Source organism: Bombina bombina, chromosome 5, assembly GCF_027579735.1.
Source record: "Bombina bombina isolate aBomBom1 chromosome 5, aBomBom1.pri, whole genome shotgun sequence".
NCBI lineage: Eukaryota > Metazoa > Chordata > Amphibia > Anura > Bombinatoridae > Bombina > Bombina bombina.
Genome location: NC_069503.1, coordinates 1153616484 through 1153640034, shown reverse-complemented (window position 1 = coordinate 1153640034; position 23551 = coordinate 1153616484). Strand labels below are relative to the sequence as shown.

Here is a 23551-nt window from a genome sequence, read left to right as displayed (position 1 = left end):
TGAGGTTAAAGGGTTAATATCATTATATGTAAAGGTACCTACATATCTGTAGCAGAACCTGTGGGACAAACATAAGGTGACCCTGAGGTTAAAGGGTTAATATCACTAGCTGTACAGGTACCTACATATCTGTAGCAAAACCTGTGGGACAAGCATAAGGTGACCCTGAGGTTAAAGGGTTAATATCACTAGCTGTACAGGTACCGACATATTTGTAGCAGAACCTGTGGGACATACATAAAGTGATCCTGAGGATAAAGGGTTAATATCACTAGCTGTACAGGTATCTACATATCTGTAGCAGAACCTGTGGGACAAGCATAAGGTGACCCTGAGGATAAAGGGTTAATGTCACTAGCTGTACAGGTACCTACATATCTGTAGCAGAACCTGTGGGACAAGCATAAGATGACCCTGAGGTTAAAGGGTTAATATCACTAGCTGTACAGGTACCTACATATCTGTAGCAGAACCTGTGGGACAAACATAAGGTGACCCTGAGGTTAAAGGGTTAATATCACTAGCTGTACAGGTACCTACATATCTGTAGCAGAACCTGTGGGACAAGCATAAGGTGACCCTGAGGATAAAGGGTTAATATCACTAGCCGTACAGGTACCTACATATCTGTAGCAGAACCTGTGGGACAAGCATAAGGTGACCCTGAGGTTAAAGGGTTAATATCACTAGCTGTACAGGTACCTACATATCTGTAGCAGAACCTGTGGGACAAGCATAAGGTGACCCTGAGGTTAAAGGGTTAATATCACTAGCTGTACAGGTACCTACATATCTGTAGCAGAACCTGTGGGACAAGCATAAGGTGACCCTGAGGTTAAAGGGTTAATATCACTAGCTGTACAGGTACCTACATATCTGTAGCAGAACCTGCGGGACAAACATAAGGTGACCCTGAGGTTAAAGGGTTAATATCACTAGCTGTACAGGTACCTACATATCTGTAGCAGAACCTGTGGGACAAACATAAGGTAACCCTGAGGTTAAAGGGTTAATATCACTAGCTGTACAGGTACCTACATATCTGTAGCAGAACCTGTGGGACAAACATAAGGTGACCCTGAGGTTAAAGGGTTAATATCACTAGCTGTACAGGTACCTACATATCTGTAGCAGACCCTGTGGGACAAACATAAGGTGACCATGAGGTTAAAGGGTTAATATCACTAGCTGTATAGGTACCTACATATCTGTAGCAGAACCTGTGGGACAAACATAAGGTGACCCTGAGGTTAAAGGGTTAATGTCACTAGCTGTACAGGTACCTACATATCTATAGCAGAACCTGTGGGACAAGCATAAGGGGATCCTGAGGTTAAAGGGTTAATATCACTAGCTGTACAGGTACCTACATATCTGTAGCAGAACCTGTGGGACAAGCATAAGGTGACCCTGGGGTTAAAGGGTTAATATCACTATATGTAAAGGTACCTAAATATCTATAGCAGAACCTGTGGGACAAGCATAAGGTGACCCTGAGGTTAAAGAGTTAATATCACTAACTGTACAGGTACCTACATATCTGTAGCAGAACCTGTGGGACAAACATAAGGTGGCCCTGAGGTTAAAGGGTTAATATCAATAGCTGTACAGGTACCTACATATCTGTAGCAGAACCTGTGGGACAAACATAAGGTGACCCTGAGGTTAAAGGGTTAATATCACTAGCTGTACAGGTACCTACATATCTCTAGCAGAACCTGTGGGGCAAACATAAGGTGACCCTGAGGATAAAGGGTTAATATCACTAGCTGTACAGGTACCTACATATCTGTAGCAGAACCTGTGGGGCAAGCATAAGGTGACCCTGAGGTTAATATCACTAGCTGTACAGGTACCTACATATCTGTAGCAGAACCTGTGGGGCAAGCATAAGTTGACCCTGAGGTTAAAGGGTTAATATCACTAGCTGTACACAGGTACCTACATATCTGTAGCAGAACCTGCGGGACAAGCATAAGGTGACCCTGAGGTTAAAGGGTTAATTTCACTAGCTGTACAGGTACCTACATATCTGTAGCAGAACCTGTGGGACAAACATAAGGTGACCCTGAGGTTAATATCACTAGCTGTACAGGTACCTACATATCTGTAGCAGAACCTTTGGGACAAACATAAGTGACCCTGAGGTTAAAGCGTTAATATTACTAGCTGTACAGGTACCTACATATCTGTAGCAGAACCTGTGGGACAAACATAAGGTGACCATGAGGTTAAAGGGTTAATATCACTAGCTGTACAGGTACCTACATATCTGTAGCAGAACCTGTGGGACAAGCATAAGGTGACCCTGAGGATAAAGGGTTAATATCACTAGCTGTACAGGTACCTACATATCTGTATCAGAACCTGTGGGACAAACATAAGGTGACCCTGAGGTTAAAGGGTTAATATCACTAGCTGTACAGGTACCTACATATCTGTAGCAGAACCTGTGGGACAAGCATAAGGTGACCCTGAGGTTAAAGGGTTAATATCACTAACTGTACAGGTACCTACATATATGTAGCAGAACCTGTGGGACAAACATAATGTGACCCTGAGGTTAAAGGGTTAATATCACTAGCTGTACAGGTACCTACATATCTGTAGCAGAACCTGTGGGACAAACATAAGGTGACCCTGAGGTTAAAGGGTTAATATCACTAGCTGTACAGGTACCTACATATCTGTAGCAGAACCTGTGGGACAAGCATAAGGTAACCCTGAGGTTAAAGGGTTAATTTCACTAGCTGTACAGGTACCTACATATCTGTAGCAGAACCTGTGGGACAAGCATAAGGTAACCCTGAGGTTAAAGGGTTAATTTCACTAGCTGTACAGGTACCTACATATCTGTAGCAGAACCTGTGGGACAAGCATAAGGTGACCCTGAGGATAAAGGGTTAATATCACTAGCTGTACAGGTACCTACATATCTGTATCAAAACCTGTGGGACAACCATAAGGTGACCCTGAGGTTAAAGGGTTAATATCACTAGCTGTACAGGTACCTACATATCTGTAGCAGAACCTGTGGGACAAGCATAAGGTGACCCTGAGGTTAAAGGGTTAATATCACTAACTGTACAGGTACCTACATATCTGTAGCAGAACCTGTGGGACAAACATAAGGTGACCCTGAGGTTAAAGGGTTAATATCACTAGCTGTACAGGTACCTACATATCTCTAGCAGAACCTGTGGGGCAAACATAAGGTGACCCTGAGGATAAAGGGTTAATATCACTAGCTGTACAGGTACCTACATATCTGTAGCAGAACCTGTGGGGCAAGCATAAGGTGACCCTGAGGTTAATATCACTAGCTGTACAGGTACCTACATATCTGTAGCAGAACCTGTGGGGCAAGCATAAGTTGACCCTGAGGTTAAAGGGTTAATATCACTAGCTGTACACAGGTACCTACATATCTGTAGCAGAACCTGCGGGACAAGCATAAGGTGACCCTGAGGTTAAAGGGTTAATTTCACTAGCTGTACAGGTACCTACATATCTGTAGCAGAACCTGTGGGACAAACATAAGGTGACCCTGAGGTTAATATCACTAGCTGTACAGGTACCTACATATCTGTAGCAGAACCTTTGGGACAAACATAAGTGACCCTGAGGTTAAAGCGTTAATATTACTAGCTGTACAGGTACCTACATATCTGTAGCAGAACCTGTGGGACAAACATAAGGTGACCATGAGGTTAAAGGGTTAATATCACTAGCTGTACAGGTACCTACATATCTGTAGCAGAACCTGTGGGACAAGCATAAGGTGACCCTGAGGATAAAGGGTTAATATCACTAGCTGTACAGGTACCTACATATCTGTATCAGAACCTGTGGGACAAACATAAGGTGACCCTGAGGTTAAAGGGTTAATATCACTAGCTGTACAGGTACCTACATATCTGTAGCAGAACCTGTGGGACAAGCATAAGGTGACCCTGAGGTTAAAGGGTTAATATCACTAACTGTACAGGTACCTACATATCTGTAGCAGAACCTGTGGGACAAACATAATGTGACCCTGAGGTTAAAGGGTTAATATCACTAGCTGTACAGGTACCTACATATCTGTAGCAGAACCTGTGGGACAAACATAAGGTGACCCTGAGGTTAAAGGGTTAATATCACTAGCTGTACAGGTACCTACATATCTGTAGCAGAACCTGTGGGACAAGCATAAGGTAACCCTGAGGTTAAAGGGTTAATTTCACTAGCTGTACAGGTACCTACATATCTGTAGCAGAACCTGTGGGACAAGCATAAGGTAACCCTGAGGTTAAAGGGTTAATTTCACTAGCTGTACAGGTACCTACATATCTGTAGCAGAACCTGTGGGACAAGCATAAGGTGACCCTGAGGATAAAGGGTTAATATCACTAGCTGTACAGGTACCTACATATCTGTATCAAAACCTGTGGGACAACCATAAGGTGACCCTGAGGTTAAAGGGTTAATATCACTAGCTGTACAGGTACCTACATATCTGTAGCAGAACCTGTGGGACAAGCATAAGGTGACCCTGAGGTTAAAGGGTTAATATCACTAACTGTACAGGTACCTACATATCTGTAGCAGAACCTGTGGGACAAACATAATGTGACCCTGAGGTTAAAGGGTTAATATCACTAGCTGTACAGGTACCTACATATCTGTAGCAGAACCTGTGGGACAAACATAAGGTGACCCTGAGGATAAAGGGTTAATATCACTAGCTGTACAGGTACCTACATATCTGTAGCAGAACCTGTGGGACAAGCATAAGGTGACCCTGAGGTTAAAGGGTTAATATCACTAGCTGTACAGGTACCTACATATCTGTAGCAGAACCTGTGGGACAAGCATAAGGTGACCCTGAGGTTAAAGGGTTAATATCACTAGCTGTACAGGTACCTACATATCTGTAGCAGAACCTGTGGGACAAGCATAAGGTGACCCTGAGGTTAAAGGGTTAATATCACTAGCTGTACAGGTACCTACATATCTGTAGCAGAAATAAAAAGAGAGAAGCGCTCAACCCGGGAACGAACAATAGCATAATAGCTTGTCCTATGGCTAGTTACCACCCAAGAAGCAGCCTCTTTTTGCTTCTCCCTTTTTTATTTATGCAAATTATGACACTTAGGGAAGTCTCCCTAAGTGTGATGCGGGAATCCAGACGTTGACCCGTTGCTCAGTGTACCTAGAGGGATATGGCTGCACCTCGCTGACGAGGCCCACAATAGGCCGAAACGTACGTCTGGGGTTTTACTGTTTCTCTCTTGGTGTGTGGGTATAGGTGTGTTTGTGGGTCTAGGGGTGTGTGTGTCTGTGTAGGTATAGGTGTGTGGGTATATGGGTGTGTGGGTATATAGGTGTATGTGTGGGTATATAGGTGTATGTGTGGGTATATAAGTGTGTGTCTGGGAGTATAGGGGTGTGTGTATGTGGGTATAGAGGTGGGTATGTGGGTATAGGGGTGTGTGTGTATAGGTGTGGGTATAGGTGTGTGTGTGTATAGGTGTGTTTGGGTGGGTATAGGGGTGTGTGTGGGTCTGTGTAGGTATAGGTGTGTGTGTGTGTATAGGGGTGCGTGTAGGTATAGGTGTGTGGGTATAGCAGTGCGTGTGTGGGTATAGCAGTGCGTGTGGGGGTATATAGAGGTGTGTGTGTGTGTTTGGGTATAGGTGTGTGTGTTTGGGTATAGGTGTGTGTGTTTGGGTATAGGGGTGTGTGGGTATAGGGGTGTGTGGGTCTGTGTGGGTATAGGGGTGTGTGGGTATAGGGGTGTGTGTGTGTGGGTATAGGGGGGGTGTGTGTGGGTATAGGGGTGTGTGGGTCTGTGTTGGTATAGGGGTGTGTGGGTATAGGGGGGTGTGTGGGTATAGGGGTGTGTGGGTCTGTGTTGGTATAGGGGTGTGTGGGTATAGGGGTGTGTGTGTGTGTGGGTATAGGGGGGGTGTGTGTGGGTATAGGGGTGTGTGGGTCTGTGTTGGTATAGGGGTGTGTGGGTATAGGGGTGTGTGGGTATAGGGGTGTGTGTGTGTGGGTATAGGGGTGTGTGGGTATAGGGGGGGGTGTGGGTATAGGGGTGTGTGGGTATGGGGGGGTGTGGGTATAGGGGGGGCTGTGTGTGGGTATAGGGGGTGTGTGTGTGGGTATATAGGTAGGTGTGTGGGTATATAGGTGTGTGTGTGTGGGTATAGGTGTGTGTGTGTGGGTATAGGTGTGTGTGTGTGGGTATAGGTGTGTGTGTGTGGGTATAGGTGTGTGTGTGGGTATAGGTGTGTGGGTATACGTGTGTGGGTATAGGTGTATAGGTGTGTGTGTGTGGGTATAGGGGTGTGTGTGTGTGTGTGGGTATAGGGGTGTGTGGGTATAGGGGTGTGTGTGTGTGTGGGTATAGGTGTGTGTGTGTGGGTATATAGGTCTGTGTGGGTATATAGGTGTGTGTGGGTATATAGGTGTGTGTGGGTATATAGGTGTGTGTGGGTCTGTGTGGGTATATAGGTGTGTGTGGGTATATTGGTGGGTATAGGGGTGTGTGTATGTGGGTATAGGGGTGTGTGTGGGTCTGTGTAGGTATAGGTGTGTGTATGTGGGTATAGGGATGTGTGTTGGCGTGTGTGGGTATAGGGGTGTATGTGGGTCTGTGTAGGTATAGGTGTGTGTGGGTATATAGGTGTGTGTGGGTATATAGGTGTGTGTGGGTATAGGGGTGTGTGTGGGTCTGTGTAGGTATAGGTGTGTGTGGGTATAGCAGTGCGTGTGTGGGTATAGCAGTGCGTGTGGGGGTATATAGAGGTGTGTGTGTGTGTGTGTGTTTGGGTATAGGGGTGTGTGGGTATAGGGGTGTGTGGGTATAGGGGTGTGTGGGTATAGGGGTGTGTGGGTATAGGGGTGTGTGTGTGTGGGTATAGGGGGGGTGTGTGTGGGTATAGGGGTGTGTGGGTCTGTGTTGGTATAGGGGTGTGTGGGTATAGGGGGGTGTGTGGGTATAGGGGTGTGTGGGTCTGTGTTGGTATAGGGGTGTGTGGGTATAGGGGTGTGTGTGTGTGTGGGTATAGGGGGGGTGTGTGTGGGTATAGGGGTGTGTGGGTCTGTGTTGGTATAGGGGTGTGTGGGTATAGGGGTGTGTGGGTATAGGGGTGTGTGTGTGTGGGTATAGGGGTGTGTGGGTATAGGGGGGGGTGTGGGTATAGGGGTGTGTGGGTATGGGGGGGTGTGGGTATAGGGGGGGCTGTGTGTGGGTATAGGGGGTGTGTGTGTGGGTATATAGGTAGGTGTGTGGGTATATAGGTGTGTGTGTGTGGGTATAGGTGTGTGTGTGTGGGTATAGGTGTGTGTGTGTGGGTATAGGTGTGTGTGTGTGGGTATAGGTGTGTGGGTATACGTGTGTGGGTATAGGTGTATAGGTGTGTGTGTGTGGGTATAGGGGTGTGTGTGTGTGTGTGGGTATAGGGGTGTGTGTGTGGGTATAGGGGTGTGTGGGTATAGGGGTGTGTGTGTGTGTGGGTATAGGTGTGTGTGTGTGGGTATATAGGTCTGTGTGGGTATATAGGTGTGTGTGGGTATATAGGTGTGTGTGGGTATATAGGTGTGTGTGGGTCTGTGTGGGTATATAGGTGTGTGTGGGTATATTGGTGGGTATAGGGGTGTGTGTATGTGGGTATAGGGGTGTGTGTGGGTCTGTGTAGGTATAGGTGTGTGTATGTGGGTATAGGGATGTGTGTTGGCGTGTGTGGGTATAGGGGTGTATGTGGGTCTGTGTAGGTATAGGTGTGTGTGGGTATATAGGTGTGTGTGGGTATATAGGTGTGTGTGGGTATAGGGGTGTGTGTGGGTCTGTGTAGGTATAGGTGTGTGGGTATAGCAGTGCGTGTGTGGGTATAGCAGTGCGTGTGGGGGTATATAGAGGTGTGTGTGTGTGTGTGTGTGTTTGGGTATAGGGGTGTGTGGGTATAGGGGTGTGTGGGTATAGGGGTGTGTGGGTATAGGGGGGGGGGTGTGTGGGTATAGGGGGGTGTGTGTGTGGGTATAGGGGGGGGTGTGGGTATAGGGGGGGTGGGTATAGGGGGTGTGTGTGTGGGTATATAGGTGTGTGTGGGTATGTTGGTGTGTGTGGGTATAGGGGTGTGTGTGGGTCTGTGTAGGTATAGGTGTGTGTGGGTATAGGGGTGTGTGTGGGTCTGTGTATGTATAGGTGTGTGTGTTGGTGTGTGTGGGTATAGGGGTGTATGTGGGTCTGTGTAGGTATAGGTGTGTGTGGGTATATAGGTGTGTGTGGGTATAGGGGTGTGTGTGGGTATAGGTGTGTGTATAGGTGTGTGTGGGTATAGGGGTGTGTGTGGGTCTGTGTAGGTATAGCATTGCGTGTGTGGGTATAGCATTGCGTGTGTGGGTATAGCAGTGCGTGTGGGGGTATATAGAGGTGTGCGTGTGTGTGTGTTTGGGTATAGGTGTGTGTGTTTGGGTATAGGTGTGTGTGTTTGGGTATAGGTGTGTGTGTTTGGGTATAGGTGTGTGTGTTTGGGTATAGGTGTGTGTGTGGGGGTATAGGTGTGTGGGGGTATAGGTGTGTGTGTGGGGGTATAGGTGTGTGTGTGGGGGTATAGGTGTGTGTGTGGGGGTATAGGTGTGTGTGTGGGGGTATAGGTGTGTGTGTGGGGGTATAGGTGTGTGTGTGGGGGTATAGGTGTGTGTGTGGGGGTATAGGGGTGTGGGGGTATAGGGGTGTGGGGGTATAGGGGTGTGGGGGTATAGGGGTGTGGGGGTATAGGGGTGTGGGGGTATAGGGGTGTGTGTGTGTGGGTATAGGTGTGTGTGGGTCTGTGTGGGTATATAGGTGTGTGTGGGTCTGTGTGGGTATATAGGTGTGTATGTGGGTATAGGGGTGTGGGTATAGGGATGTGTGTGGGTCTGTGTAGGTATAGGTGTGTGTGGGTATAGGGGTGTGTGTATGTGGGTATAGGGGTGTATGTGGGTCTGTGTGGGTATAGGGGTGTGTGTGGGTATAGGTGTGTGTGGGTATAGGGGTGTGTGGGTATAACAGTGCGTGTGTGGGTATAGGGGTGTGTGTGGCTCTGTGTAGGTATAGGTGTGTGGGTATAGCAGTGCGTGTGTGGGTATAGCGGGGTGTGTGGGTATAGCGGGGTGTGTGTGGGTATAGGGGTGTGTATAGGTGTGGGTGGGTATAGGGGTGTGTGTGGGTCTGTGTAGGTATAGGTGTGTGGGTATAGCAGTGCGTGTGGGGGTATATAGGTGTGTGGGTATATAAAATCACTTTATCCCAAGAAGAGGAGTCGGAGACTGGAATTTGAAGGCTTGGTAACAGTTTTATTTCAGCAAAGTTGCTAGGTACAAGGTGAGTACCCCAAAGATCACCTGATGCGTTTCGCGCATGCGCACATGCGCTTCGCGCATGCGCACATGCGCTTCATCAGAGGCTGAAAATTACAGGTATTGCACAGCCTTATATACAGACCCACAGCCAATCGTTTCAGTACCCTCAAGAGTGTAACCTTAATCTCAAAGAGATGAGGGCAGTACAGACAAACCGGGGGTGTACATAAGGAGATATAACATACATATATATATATATATTTGTTGTACATAGAAACATACATGAAAGAGCTCCTTATAAAAATGTTTTCCAAAAAGCAACTTAAAAACAACAACAAAATGTTTTTATGTATGAACTATCAGGAAATACATCCTCACTTATAAAAGCATAATAGACAAATTTATAAAAAATTATATCAGTAGTCAAAGAAAGAAATTTTCATAAAAAACTTAAGAGGAAAAAACTGTGAGATAATTAAATAAATAAACAGATAAAACATATAAAAGAAAAGAATGTATGAATTTACTTCCATGTACAAATATTAAATCTGAAACAAAGATAATAGAAATATCAATAGGGGAATAGATGCAATTAGACTTAACTGCAGGGAGAACAGTACACTGCTACTCAGTAAATAAGTCTACATCCATTCTCTTATTAATACCTTCAGGGGTCCTTGTAGTAGTATTATTATTATTATTATTATTATTATTATTATCAGGTATTTGTAGAGCGCCAACAGATTCCGCAGCGCTGGTTGGAGTTTTATGATCCATAACATTTCCTTTTTTCAGAGATTCTTTTCTCTATCGCCCCCTCTAGGGTGCAATTTGATTTTGTCAATCCCTATACATGAAAAATACCTAGATCCTAGACCATGTTGTCTAAAATGCTTAGCTACCGGGGTTTTTGGCTCTTTTTCGTCTAATGATCGCAAGTGCTTGCGGATCCTGTCTTTTAAGGGGCGTGTAGTGATCCCTACATATTGCTGGGAACAATAAAGGCAGTTTACCAAATAAATAACAAATTGGGAAGTACAATCAATTCTGTCCCTAATGTGGTATGTTTGTTGCGTTATACTAGAAGTAAAAGTATCAGTGACTATAATACAAGTGCACGCCTTACAGGGAACGTGACCACATATAAAGCATCCGGCTTTTAGACTGAGCCAGTTTGAATTAGTAGCATTTATTGTAGGTTTTGCTGCTAAGTTTTTTCTAGTTAGATCTGCTAATGTAGGAGACTTCCTAGCTATACATTTTACTCCCTTCACTAATTCTTCTGCTAATTAGCCATCACCCTTTAGAATAGTCACATTTGTCTTAACAATATTGCATATCGGTTGGTATTGTCTACTAAACTGTGCTATAAACAGAGTATTCTGGTTTAGAGAATCCGTACTATGCGTGTTGGACAGATTTGAGTTCTTCTTAGTATGAGTGAATAATTCCTGTCTGTTCATTTGTGCAACCTGTGTTTACAATTGTTTTAGGGTTGCTCTATGGTAACCCCTTTCCACTAGTCTAGTAGTCAGTTCCTGTGCTTGTACACTATATGTGATAACATCTGAATAATTCCTACGTAAACGTAGGTATTGTGCCTTCGGTATACCTCTTTTTAAATGGAAAATGTGACAAGAATCGGCACGCAATATAGTGTTGCGTGCCAAAGGTTTACGATAAGTAGAAGTCAGAATTTTATTCTGCTTAGCTTCAATTAGTAAATCAAGAAAATGTAATACTATAAGGACTTGACTGGGCCGTAAATGATAAATTGTATTGATTCTTATTCATAAAGTCAACAAAATTGTCAACCGTGTTGTCATCCTGGGTGTCCCAAATGACGATAATATCGTCAATGAAACGCCCATATAAGATGACATTATTGGCAAAGGGAAAACTATCTGCAAAGATGCGGTTAAGCTCAAGCCAACCCATGTAGATGTTAGCATAGTCGGGGGCAAATTTAGCCCCCATTGCCGTACCCCTGAAACATGAAAAAATGATGTTGTAACAGAAATTCAGTAACCTGTACAATAAAGGAAAGGAATTGATCACTATAATTAGAATGTCTGTGCAACATCTGGTCAATTGCCTGGAGTCCCAATGTTTGCGGAATATTAGAATAAAGAGCCGCGACATCTATGGTGACCCAAGTAAATGTATTGTTCCAAGTAATATCCCTTAGTTGTGTAATTAGGTGAGCACTATCCCTAATATAACCAGGTAGGGAAAGCATTGTCGGTTGTAATACATGATCCAACCAGCTCCCCAACCTTTCGCACAGTGACCCATTGCTGGCCACTATGGGCTGTCCCGGAGGATTGATCAACTGTTTATGTATTTTGGGTACCGTGCGAAAGTAAGGGGTGCTGGGTTCAGGAACTAGCATGTAGGTAGCTAATTATTTGTCCATAAAGTTGTTCTCAACCGCATAGTCCAATAGATGTGTCAGTTTATTTTCAAAGGAGTGGGTGGGGTTAAAGGTTAATTTAGTATATAATGAGTTGTCACTCAATTGTGTGGGTATATAGGTGTGTATAGGGGTGCACGTGTGTGTGTGTATAGGGGTACGTGTAGGTATAGGGGTGTGTGTGTATAGCAGTGCGTGTGTGTGTGAGAGCTTCATCACCGATTTGTTTTGTGTTCTCACAGGCCAGGTGCAGAGCAGAAAATGTATTGAGGAAGTGATCCGTTTTGCAGCAGAAGAGAACCTTTTCTTGATGGCTGATGAGGTGAGATCTGTATATATTGTCTATCATGTTGTGCACTATCCTATATACACCTGATATGTTAGCACCATTTGGGCAGATGCCTCCTCTGTGCCGCATATGTATGTGAGAGGTTGCTGCACATTCTATCACCCAGAGACTGTACTATGTCACATCTCTGAGATTTGCCTCTTGGTGGCCTGTTTGTCCCTGGCGAGGGCTGATATAATGTCCCCACTTCATTCGCTTACTCGCTCATATGACGGAGTTTTTAACCACTAATAGATCATTTATAGGAAATCCCTGTTCCCTATGGCCAGTCCATTGGGGTCAATGGTGCCCTCTCATGCCAGCTGTTCGAACTATGATAAAGAAACCTTTCATACAACCACATATTCATCTTCGTGTTTCATTCATATTGAACCTGACATCGCTCTCAGCACCTGAGATGTAAACTGACACTTAACCATTTTAACTTTGCGTTTACCAGATGTATTTGTGAGTCAGGAATTAGATGTAAAACAAAAATATTTTCTAACCTTACCCAGTTTTACCTGTGATGACAACTCACTTAAAAAAAACAGAGGTATGGGCACTTTACATAAATAAGATTGGTGGCTTAATACACTACAGGGGGCTTTTAGTTAATCTTGTCCCCTGTATCTGTGGCAAGACACCAGCTACTCTCTCTGACTAACATGCATAATGAATGCTTCTCTGACACAGGATGCCCACTGAGCCGGACACACTGACAGGAATACGGGACAAAATATATGGGGCAAAACACATGGTGTTTAAGAACTGCTGAAATTGAGCAGAAACGCTTTATTATAATATCCTTTACAGTAGAAAGGTATTAACGTGTCCTGCATCCCCAGGTTTATCAGGATAACGTCTATGCCAAGGGTTGTGCCTTCCACTCTTTTAAGAAGGTTCTGTTTGAGATGGGACCCAAATACTCTGACGTGGTGGAGATGGCTTCCTTCCATTCTACCTCCAAGGGCTTCATGGGCGAGTAAGTATGTTTCTCACAATCAAGTTAGTAGTTTTTTTTTTTGGGGGGGGAGTGGGTTCTCCCACTGTGCAAGGCAAGGTAAGGGTGCAAAATGTGTATAAACTAATCCTACCACCTGCACCTTGAGTTGTGTAGGGTTTTTATGGAGTAGATGAATTTGGCACTTTATAAGTTAACCTGATATTTTAGCGAATTAAAAAGCCTACACAATACTGACCAAAAAGCAAAATTGCCATCACAATAAGGCAGCATTTTATTAACTCTTTATTAATATTAACACTTTATTGATATTTTCTCTAAAAATATCACTTAAAAGACAAAAAACCCACCTAGGTGATGTACCTACCTCTTGGGCAGGGGCAGTTAATACACTATGCCACTATAACTAGAGGAGCTCAGCGATTCATACACTTTGTAAGATTTGTATGTAATATATCATGAGTACATGGCATCTACTTGTACAGTAGCCAATTAAATCATTAGAATCTTCTTATTTACATATGCAGCTCTTAAAGTCCTTGTTTATAAAGAAGAGAGTCTCTTTACTACAGTAATTCTACAGATTTTATGGGGTGTACTATAAGGAATGACACAAGGGAATGCTTATAGACTTTTATGGGATGTAAAGTTCAAGTGTTACAGCATCAGAACTATGAGACGTATCACACAGATATTTACCAGATATGTTCCCCAAGTACAGTAGCATATACTGAAAGTGAGATTATATGGTATTATAGCTGCTTTCTATAGAATGAATAGGGTGAATGACAAACAATAACCATAGACCTTTAACGTGAAGTAACATTAAAAGTGCTATAGCACAAAACCTGTTAGAGATATCACATAGATATTTATTAGATATGTTCCCCAAGTACAGTAGCAGATTTTGAAAGTGAGATTACGTGGGATTATCGCTGCTTTCTATAGAATGACAAGGGTGAGTGAAAAAATTGAAAAAAACATAGAAAAGTGCTATAGCACAAAACCTGTGAGACGTATTACAAAGATATTTATTAGATATGTTCCCCAAGTACAGTAGCAGACTCAGTGTGATTATGTGGTGTTATAGCTGTTTTCTATGGAGTGACAAGGGTGAATTATGAAATGGAATGCCCATAGACTTTAAAGGGATAGAAAAGTTTAAATTAAAGGGACAGTCAACACTAAAGTTATTGTTTAAAAAGTTAGATAACACCTTTACTGCCCATTCCCCAGCTTTGCACAACCAACATTGTTAGATTAATATACTTTATAACATTTAAACATCTAAATGTCTGCCTGTTTCTAAGCCACTATAGACAGCCCCTTATCACATGCTTTATTTGCTTTCTACAACAGGAGACTGCTAGTTCATGTGAGCCATATAGATAATACTGTACTCATGCCCGTGGGTTGAAATGCAAGTCAATAGATAATACAAAATCATGTGATCAGGGGGCTGTCAGAAGATGCTTAGATACAAGGTAATCGCAGAGGTAATAAGTGTATTGATATAACTGAGATAAGGGGGGAGTCTGCAGAGGCTTAGATACAAGGTAATCACAGAGGTAAAAAATATATTAATATAACTGTGATAAGGAGCGGTCTGCTGAGGCTTAGATACAAGGTAATCACAGAGGTAAAAAGTTTATTAATATAACTGAGATAATGGGCAGTCTGCAGAGGCTTAGATACAGGGTAATCACAGAGGTAAAAAGTATATTAATATAACTGAGATACGGAGCAGTCTGCAGAGGCTCAGATACAAGGTAGTCACAGAGGTAAAAAGTGTATTAATATAACTGAGATAAGGAGCAGTCTGCAGAGGCTTAGATACAGGGTAATCACAGAGGTAAAAAGTATATTAATATAACTGAGATATGGAGCAGTCTGCAGAGGCTAAGATACAGGGTAATCACATAGGTAAAAAGTATATTAATATAACTGAGATAAGGAGCAGTCTGCAGAGGCTTAGATACAAGGTAATCAGAGGTAAAAAGTATATTAATATAACTGTGATAAGGAGCAGTCTGCAGAGGCTTATATACAAGGTAATCACAGAGGTAAAAAGTATATTAATATAACTGAGATACGGAGCAGTCTGCAGAGGCTTAGATACAGGGTAATCACAGAGGTAATAAGTATATTAATATAACTGTGATAAGGAGCAGTCTGCAGAGGCTTATATACAAGGTAATCACAGAGGTAAAAAGTATATTAATATAACTGAGATAAGGAGCAGTCTGCAGAGGCTTAGATACAAGGTAATCAGAGGTAAAAAGTATATTAATATAACTGTGATAAGGAGCAGTCTGCAGAGGCTTAGATACAGGGTAATCACAGAGGTAATAAGTATATTAATATAACTGAGATAAGGAGCAGTCTGCAGAGGCTTAGATACAAGGTAATCACAGAGGTAATAAGTGTATTAATATAAATGTTGGTTATGCAAAACTGGGGAATGGGTAATAAAGGGATTATCTATCTTTTTAAACAATAACAAATTTGAGTTGACTGTCCCTTTAAACTTTCATGATTTAGATAGAGCATTTCATTTAAAGACACTTTTAAATTCACTTCTATTGTCAGATGTTTTTGTTTTCTTACTATTCCTTGTTGAAAAATAATATGCACATATCCTACAGAAGTGGATATTGAGTAGATATTTACATTATCTTTCCCAAGTACAGAAGTAGAGTCTAAAAGTGAGATTACATGGAATTACAGCTGCTTTCTATTGACTGACAAAGGGGAAATGCAAACATGGAATATTCCCTAAATTTAGTAGCAGGTTCTGAGATTAAGATTGTGGTATTATTGGTGTTTCCTATCACAAGGACGAATGACAAAACAAAATGCCTATAGACTGTAATAGAGTGAATAACTATACACAATGCCCATAGACTGTAATAGAGCGAATAACTATACACAATGCCCATAGATTGTAATAGGGCGAATAACTATACACAATGCCTATAGACTGTAATAGAGCGAATAACTATACACAATGCCCATAGACTGTAATAGGGCGAATAACTATACACAATGTCTATAGACTGTAATAGGGTGAATAACTATACACAATGCCTATAGACTGTAATAGGGTGAATAACTATACACAATGCCTATAGACTGTAATAGGGTGAATAACTATACACAGTGCCTATAGACTGTAATAGGGCGAATAACTATACACAATGTCTATAGACTGTAATAGGGCGAATAACTATACACAATGCCTATAGACTGTAATAGGGCGAATAACTATACACAATGTCTATAGACTGTAATAGGGTGAATAACTATACACAATGTCTATAGACTGTAATAGGGCGAATAACTATACACAATGCCCATAGACTGTAATAGGGCGAATAACTATACACAGTGCCTATAGACTGTAATAGAGTGAATAACTATACACAATGCCTATAGACTGTAATAGGGTGAATAACTATACACAATGCCTATAGACTGTAATAGGGTGAATAACTATACACAATGCCTATAGACTGTAATAGGGCGAATAACTATACACAATGCCCATAGACTGTAATAGAGCGAATAACTATACACAATGCCTATAGACTGTAATAGGGCGAATAACTATACACAATGCCTATAGACTGTAATAGGGCGAATAACTATACACAATGCCTATAGACTGTAATAGGGCGAATAACTATACACAATGCCTATAGACTGTAATAGGGCGAATAACTATACACAATGCCCATAGACTGTAATAGGGTGAATAACTATACACAATGCCCATAGACTGTAATAGGGTGAATAACTATACACAATGCCTATAGACTGTAATAGAGCGAATAACTATACACAATGCCCATAGACTGTAATAGGGTGAATAACTATACACAATGCCTATAGACTGTAATAGGGTGAATAACTATACACAATGCCCATAGACTGTAATAGGGCGAATAACTATACACAATGCCCATAGACTGTAATAGGGTGAATAACTATACACAATGCCCATAGACTGTAATAGGGCGAATAACTATACACAATGCCTATAGACTGTAATAGGGCGAATAACTATACACAATGTCTATAGACTGTAATAGGGTGAATAACTATACACAATGCCTATAGACTGTAATAGGGCGAATAACTATACACAATGCCTATAGACTGTAATAGGGTGAATAACTATACACAATACCTATAGACTGTAATAGGGTGAATAACTATACACAATGCCTATAGACTGTAATAGGGCGAATAACTATACACAATACCTATAGACTGTAATAGGGTGAATAACTATACACAATGCCTATAGATGTAATAGGGTGAATAACTATACACAATGCCTATAGACTGTAATAGGGTGAATAACTATACACAATGCCTATAGACTGTAATAGGGTGAATAACTATACACAATGCCCATAGACTGTAATAGGGCGAATAACTATACACAATGCCTATAGACTGTAATAGGGTGAATAACTATACACAATACCTATAGACTGTAATAGGGTGAATAACTATACACAATGCCCATAGACTGTAATAGGGTGAATAACTATACACAATGCCCATAGACTGTAATAGGGTGAATAACTATACACAATGCCTATAGACTGTAATAGGGTGAATAACTATACACAATGCCTATAGACTGTAATAGGGCGAATAACTATACACAATGCCTATAGACTGTAATAGGGCGAATAACTATACACAATGCCTATAGACTGTAATAGGGCGAATAACTATACACAATGCCTATAGACTGTAATAGGGCGAATAACTATACACAATGCCTATAGACTGTAATAGGGCGAATAACTATACACAATGCCTATAGACTGTAATAGGGCGAATAACTATACACAATGCCCATAGACTGTAATAGAGCGAATAACTATACACAATGCCCATAGACTGTAATAGGGTGAATAACTATACACAATGCCCATAGACTGTAATAGGGCGAATAACTATACACAGTGCCCATAGACTGTAATAGGGCGAATAACTATACACAATGCCTATAGACTGTAATAGGGTGAATAACTATACACAATGCCTATAGACTGTAATAGGGTGAATAACTATACACAATGCCTATAGACTGTAATAGGGTGAATAACTATACACAATGCCTATAGACTGTAATAGGGCGAATAACTATACACAATGCCTATAGATGTAATAGGGTGAATAACTATACACAATGCCTATAGACTGTAATAGGGCGAATAACTATACACAATGCCCATAGACTGTAATAGGGTGAATAACTATACACAATGTCTATAGACTGTAATAGGGTGAATAACTATACACAATGCCTATAGACTGTAATAGGGCGAATAACTATACACAATGCCTATAGACTGTAATAGGGCGAATAACTATACACAATGCCTATAGACTGTAATAGGGCGAATAACTATACACAATGCCCATAGACTGTAATAGGGCGAATAACTATACACAATGCCTATAGACTGTAATAGGGCGAATAACTATACACAATGCCTATAGACTGTAATAGAGCGAATAACTATACACAATGTCTATAGACTGTAATAGGGCGAATAACTATACACAATGCCCATAGACTGTAATAGGGTGAATAACTATACACAATGTCTATAGACTGTAATAGGGTGAATAACTATACACAATGCCTATAGACTGTAATAGGGCGAATAACTATACACAATGCCTATAGACTGTAATAGGGCGAATAACTATACACAATGCCTATAGACTGTAATAGGGCGAATAACTATACACAATGCCCATAGACTGTAATAGGGCGAATAACTATACACAATGCCTATAGACTGTAATAGGGTGAATAACTATACACAATGCCTATAGACTGTAATAGGGTGAATAACTATACACAATGCCTATAGACTGTAATAGGGTGAATAACTATACACAATGCCTATAGACTGTAATAGGGCGAATAACTATACACAATGCCTATAGACTGTAATAGGGTGAATAACTATACACAATGTCTATAGACTGTAATAGGGTGAATAACTATACACAATGCCTATAGACTGTAATAGGGCGAATAACTATACACAATGCCTATAGACTGTAATAGGGTGAATAACTATACACAATGCCTATAGACTGTAATAGGGTGAATAACTATACACAATGCCTATAGACTGTAATAGGGTGAATAACTATACACAATGCCTATAGACTGTAATAGGGTGAATAACTATACACAATGCCTATAGACTGTAATAGGGTGAATAACTATACACAATGCCTATAGACTGTAATAGGGTGAATAACTATACACAATGCCTATAGACTGTAATAGAGCGAATAACTATACACAATGCCCATAGACTGTAATAGGGCGAATAACTATACACAATGCCCATAGACTGTAATAGGGCGAATAACTATACACAATACCTATAGACTGTAATAGGGTGAATAACTATACACAATGCCTATAGATGTAATAGGGTGAATAACTATACACAATGTCTATAGACTGTAATAGGGTGAATAACTATACACAATGCCTATAGACTGTAATAGGGCGAATAACTATACACAATGCCTATAGACTGTAATAGGGCGAATAACTATACACAATGCCCATAGAATGTAATAGGGTGAATAACTATACACAATGCCCATAGACTGTAATAGGGCGAATAACTATACACAATGCCCATAGACTGTAATAGGGCGAATAACTATACACAATACCTATAGACTGTAATAGGGCGAATAACTATACACAATACCTATAGACTGTAATAGGGCGAATAACTATACACAATGCCTATAGACTGTAATAGGGCGAATAACTATACACAATGCCTATAGACTGTAATAGGGCGAATAACTATACACAATGCCCATAGACTGTAATAGGGGGAATAACTATACACAATGCCTATAGACTGTAATAGGGCGAATAACTATACACAATGCCCATAGACTGTAATAGGGCGAATAACTATACACAATGCCTATAGACTGTAATAGGGTGAATAACTATACACAATGCCTATAGACTGTAATAGGGCGAATAACTATACACAGTGCCTATAGACTGTAATAGGGCGAATAACTATACACAATGCCCATAGACTGTAATAGGGTGAATAACTATACACAATGCCTATAGACTGTAATAGGGTGAATAACTATACACAATGCCTATAGACTGTAATAGGGCGAATAACTATACACAATGCCTATAGACTGTAATAGGGTGAATAACTATACACAATGCCTATAGACTGTAATAGGGTGAATAACTATACACAATGCCTATAGACTGTAATAGGGCGAATAACTATACACAGTGCCTATAGACTGTAATAGGGCGAATAACTATACACAATGCCTATAGACTGTAATAGGGCGAATAACTATACACAGTGCCTATAGACTGTAATAGGGCGAATAACTATACACAATGCCTATAGACTGTAATAGGGCGAATAACTATACACAATGCCTATAGATGTAATAGGGCGAATAACTATACACAATGCCTATAGACTGTAATAGGGTGAATAACTATACACAATGCCCATAGACTGTAATAGGGCGAATAACTATACACAATGCCTATAGACTGTAATAGGGTGAATAACTATACACAATGCCTATAGACTGTAATAGGGTGAATAACTATACACAATGCCTATAGATGTAATAGGGCGAATAACTATACACAATGCCTATAGATGTAATAGGGCGAATAACTATACACAATGCCTATAGACTGTAATAGGGCGAATAACTATACACAATGCCTATAGACTGTAATAGGGCGAATAACTATACACAATGCCTATAGACTGTAATAGGGCGAATAACTATACACAATGCCTATAGACTGTAATAGGGTGAATAACTATACACAATGCCTATAGACTGTAATAGGGCGAATAACTATACACAATGCCTATAGACTGTAATAGGGTGAATAACTATACACAATGCCTATAGACTGTAATAGGGCGAATAACTATACACAATGCTTATAGACTGTAATAGGGTGAATAACTATACACAATGCCTATAGACTGTAATAGGGTGAATAACTATACACAATGCCTATAGACTGTAATAGAGCGAATAACTATACACAATGCCTATAGACTGTAATAGAGCGAATAACTATACACAATGCCTATAGACTGTAATAGGGTGAATAACTATACACAATGCCTATAGACTGTAATAAGGTGAATAACTATACACAATGCCTATAGACTGTAATAGGGCGAATAACTATACACAATACCTATAGACTGTAATAGGGTGAATAACTATACACAATGCCTATAGACTGTAATAGGGCGAATAACTATACACAATGTCTATAGACTGTAATAGGGCGAATAACTATACACAATGCCTATAGACTGTAATAGGGCGAATAACTATACACAATGCCCATAGACTGTAATAGAGCGAATAACTATACACAATGCCTATAGACTGTAATAGGGCGAATAACTATACACAATGTCTATAGACTGTAATAGGGTGAATAACTATACACAATGCCTATAGACTGTAATAGAGCGAATAACTATACACAATGCCTATAGACTGTAATAGGGCGAATAACTATACACAATGCCTATAGACTGTAATAGGGTGAATAACTATACACAATGCCTATAGACTGTAATAGGGTGAATAACTATACACAATGCCTATAGACTGTAATAGAGCGAATAACTATACACAATGCCCATAGACTGTAATAGGGTGAATAACTATACACAATGCCCATAGACTGTAATAGGGCGAATAACTATACACAATGCCTATAGACTGTAATAGGGCGAATAACTATACACAGTGCCCATAGACTGTAATAGGGTGAATAACTATACACAATGCCTATAGACTGTAATAGGGCGAATAACTATACACAATGCCTATAGACTGTAATAGGGCGAATAACTATACACAATGCCTATAGACTGTAATAGAGCGAATAACTATACACAATGCCCATAGACTGTAATAGGGCGAATAACTATACACAATACCTATAGACTGTAATAGGGCGAATAACTATACACAATGTCTATAGACTGTAATAGGGTGAATAACTATACACAATGTCTATAGACTGTAATAGGGTGAATAACTATACACAATGCCCATAGACTGTAATAGGGCGAATAACTATACACAATACCTATAGACTGTAATAGGGCGAATAACTATACACAATGTCTATAGACTGTAATAGGGTGAATAACTATACACAATGCCTATAGACTGTAATAGGGTGAATAACTATACACAATGTCTATAGACTGTAATAGGGTGAATAACTATACACAATGCCTATAGACTGTAATAGGGCGAATAACTATACACAATGCCTATAGACTGTAATAGGGCGAATAACTATACACAATGCCTATAGACTGTAATAGGGCGAATAACTATACACAATGCCCATAGACTGTAAAAGAGCGAATAACTATACACAATGCCCATAGACTGTAATAGGGCGAATAACTATACACAATGCCTATAGACTGTAATAGAGCGAATAACTATACACAATGCCTATAGACTGTAATAGGGCGAATAACTATACACAATGCCTATAGACTGTAATAGGGCGAATAACTATACACAATGCCCATAGACTGTAATAGGGCGAATAACTATACACAATGCCCATAGACTGTAATAGAGCGAATAACTATACACAATGCCTATAGACTGTAATAGGGCGAATAACTATACACAATGCCTATAGACTGTAATAGGGCGAATAACTATACACAATGCCTATAGACTGTAATAGGGTGAATAACTATACACAATGCCTATAGACTGTAATAGGGTGAATAACTATACACAATGCCCATAGACTGTAATAGGGCGAATAACTATACACAATGTCTATAGACTGTAATAGGGTGAATAACTATACACAGTGCCTATAGACTGTAATAGGGCGAATAACTATACACAATGCCTATAGACTGTAATAGAGCGAATAACTATACACAATGTCTATAGACTGTAATACGGTGAATAACTATACACAATGCCTATAGACTGTAATAGGGCGAATAACTATACACAATGCCTATAGACTGTAATAGGGCGAATAACTATACACAATGCCCATAGAATGTAATAGGGTGAATAACTATACACAATGCCCATAGACTGTAATAGGGCGAATAACTATACACAATGCCCATAGACTGTAATAGGGCGAATAACTATACACAATGCCCATAGACTGTAATAGGGCGAATAACTATACACAATACCTATAGACTGTAATAGGGTGAATAACTATACACAATGCCTATAGATGTAATAGGGTGAATAACTATACACAATGTCTATAGACTGTAATAGGGTGAATAACTATACACAATGCCTATAGACTGTAATAGGGCGAATAACTATACACAATGCCTATAGACTGTAATAGGGCGAATAACTATACACAATGCCCATAGAATGTAATAGGGTGAAT

The 23551-nt window shown here is 40.7% G+C and overlaps 1 protein-coding gene across 4 annotated transcripts in view; it reads left to right on the top strand.

The window, feature by feature from the left end:
• LOC128661215 (alanine aminotransferase 2) overlaps positions 1-23551 on the top strand; it is a 287087-nt gene that overhangs the window by 205231 nt on the left and 58305 nt on the right. For all 4 annotated transcript variants that reach the window (XM_053715493.1, XM_053715491.1, XM_053715492.1 and 1 more), the window contains 2 exons: positions 11989-12068; positions 12923-13059. In XM_053715493.1, coding sequence (XP_053571468.1) covers positions 11989-12068; positions 12923-13059 — 217 coding nt within the window. The remainder of the gene's footprint in view (positions 1-11988; positions 12069-12922; positions 13060-23551) is intronic.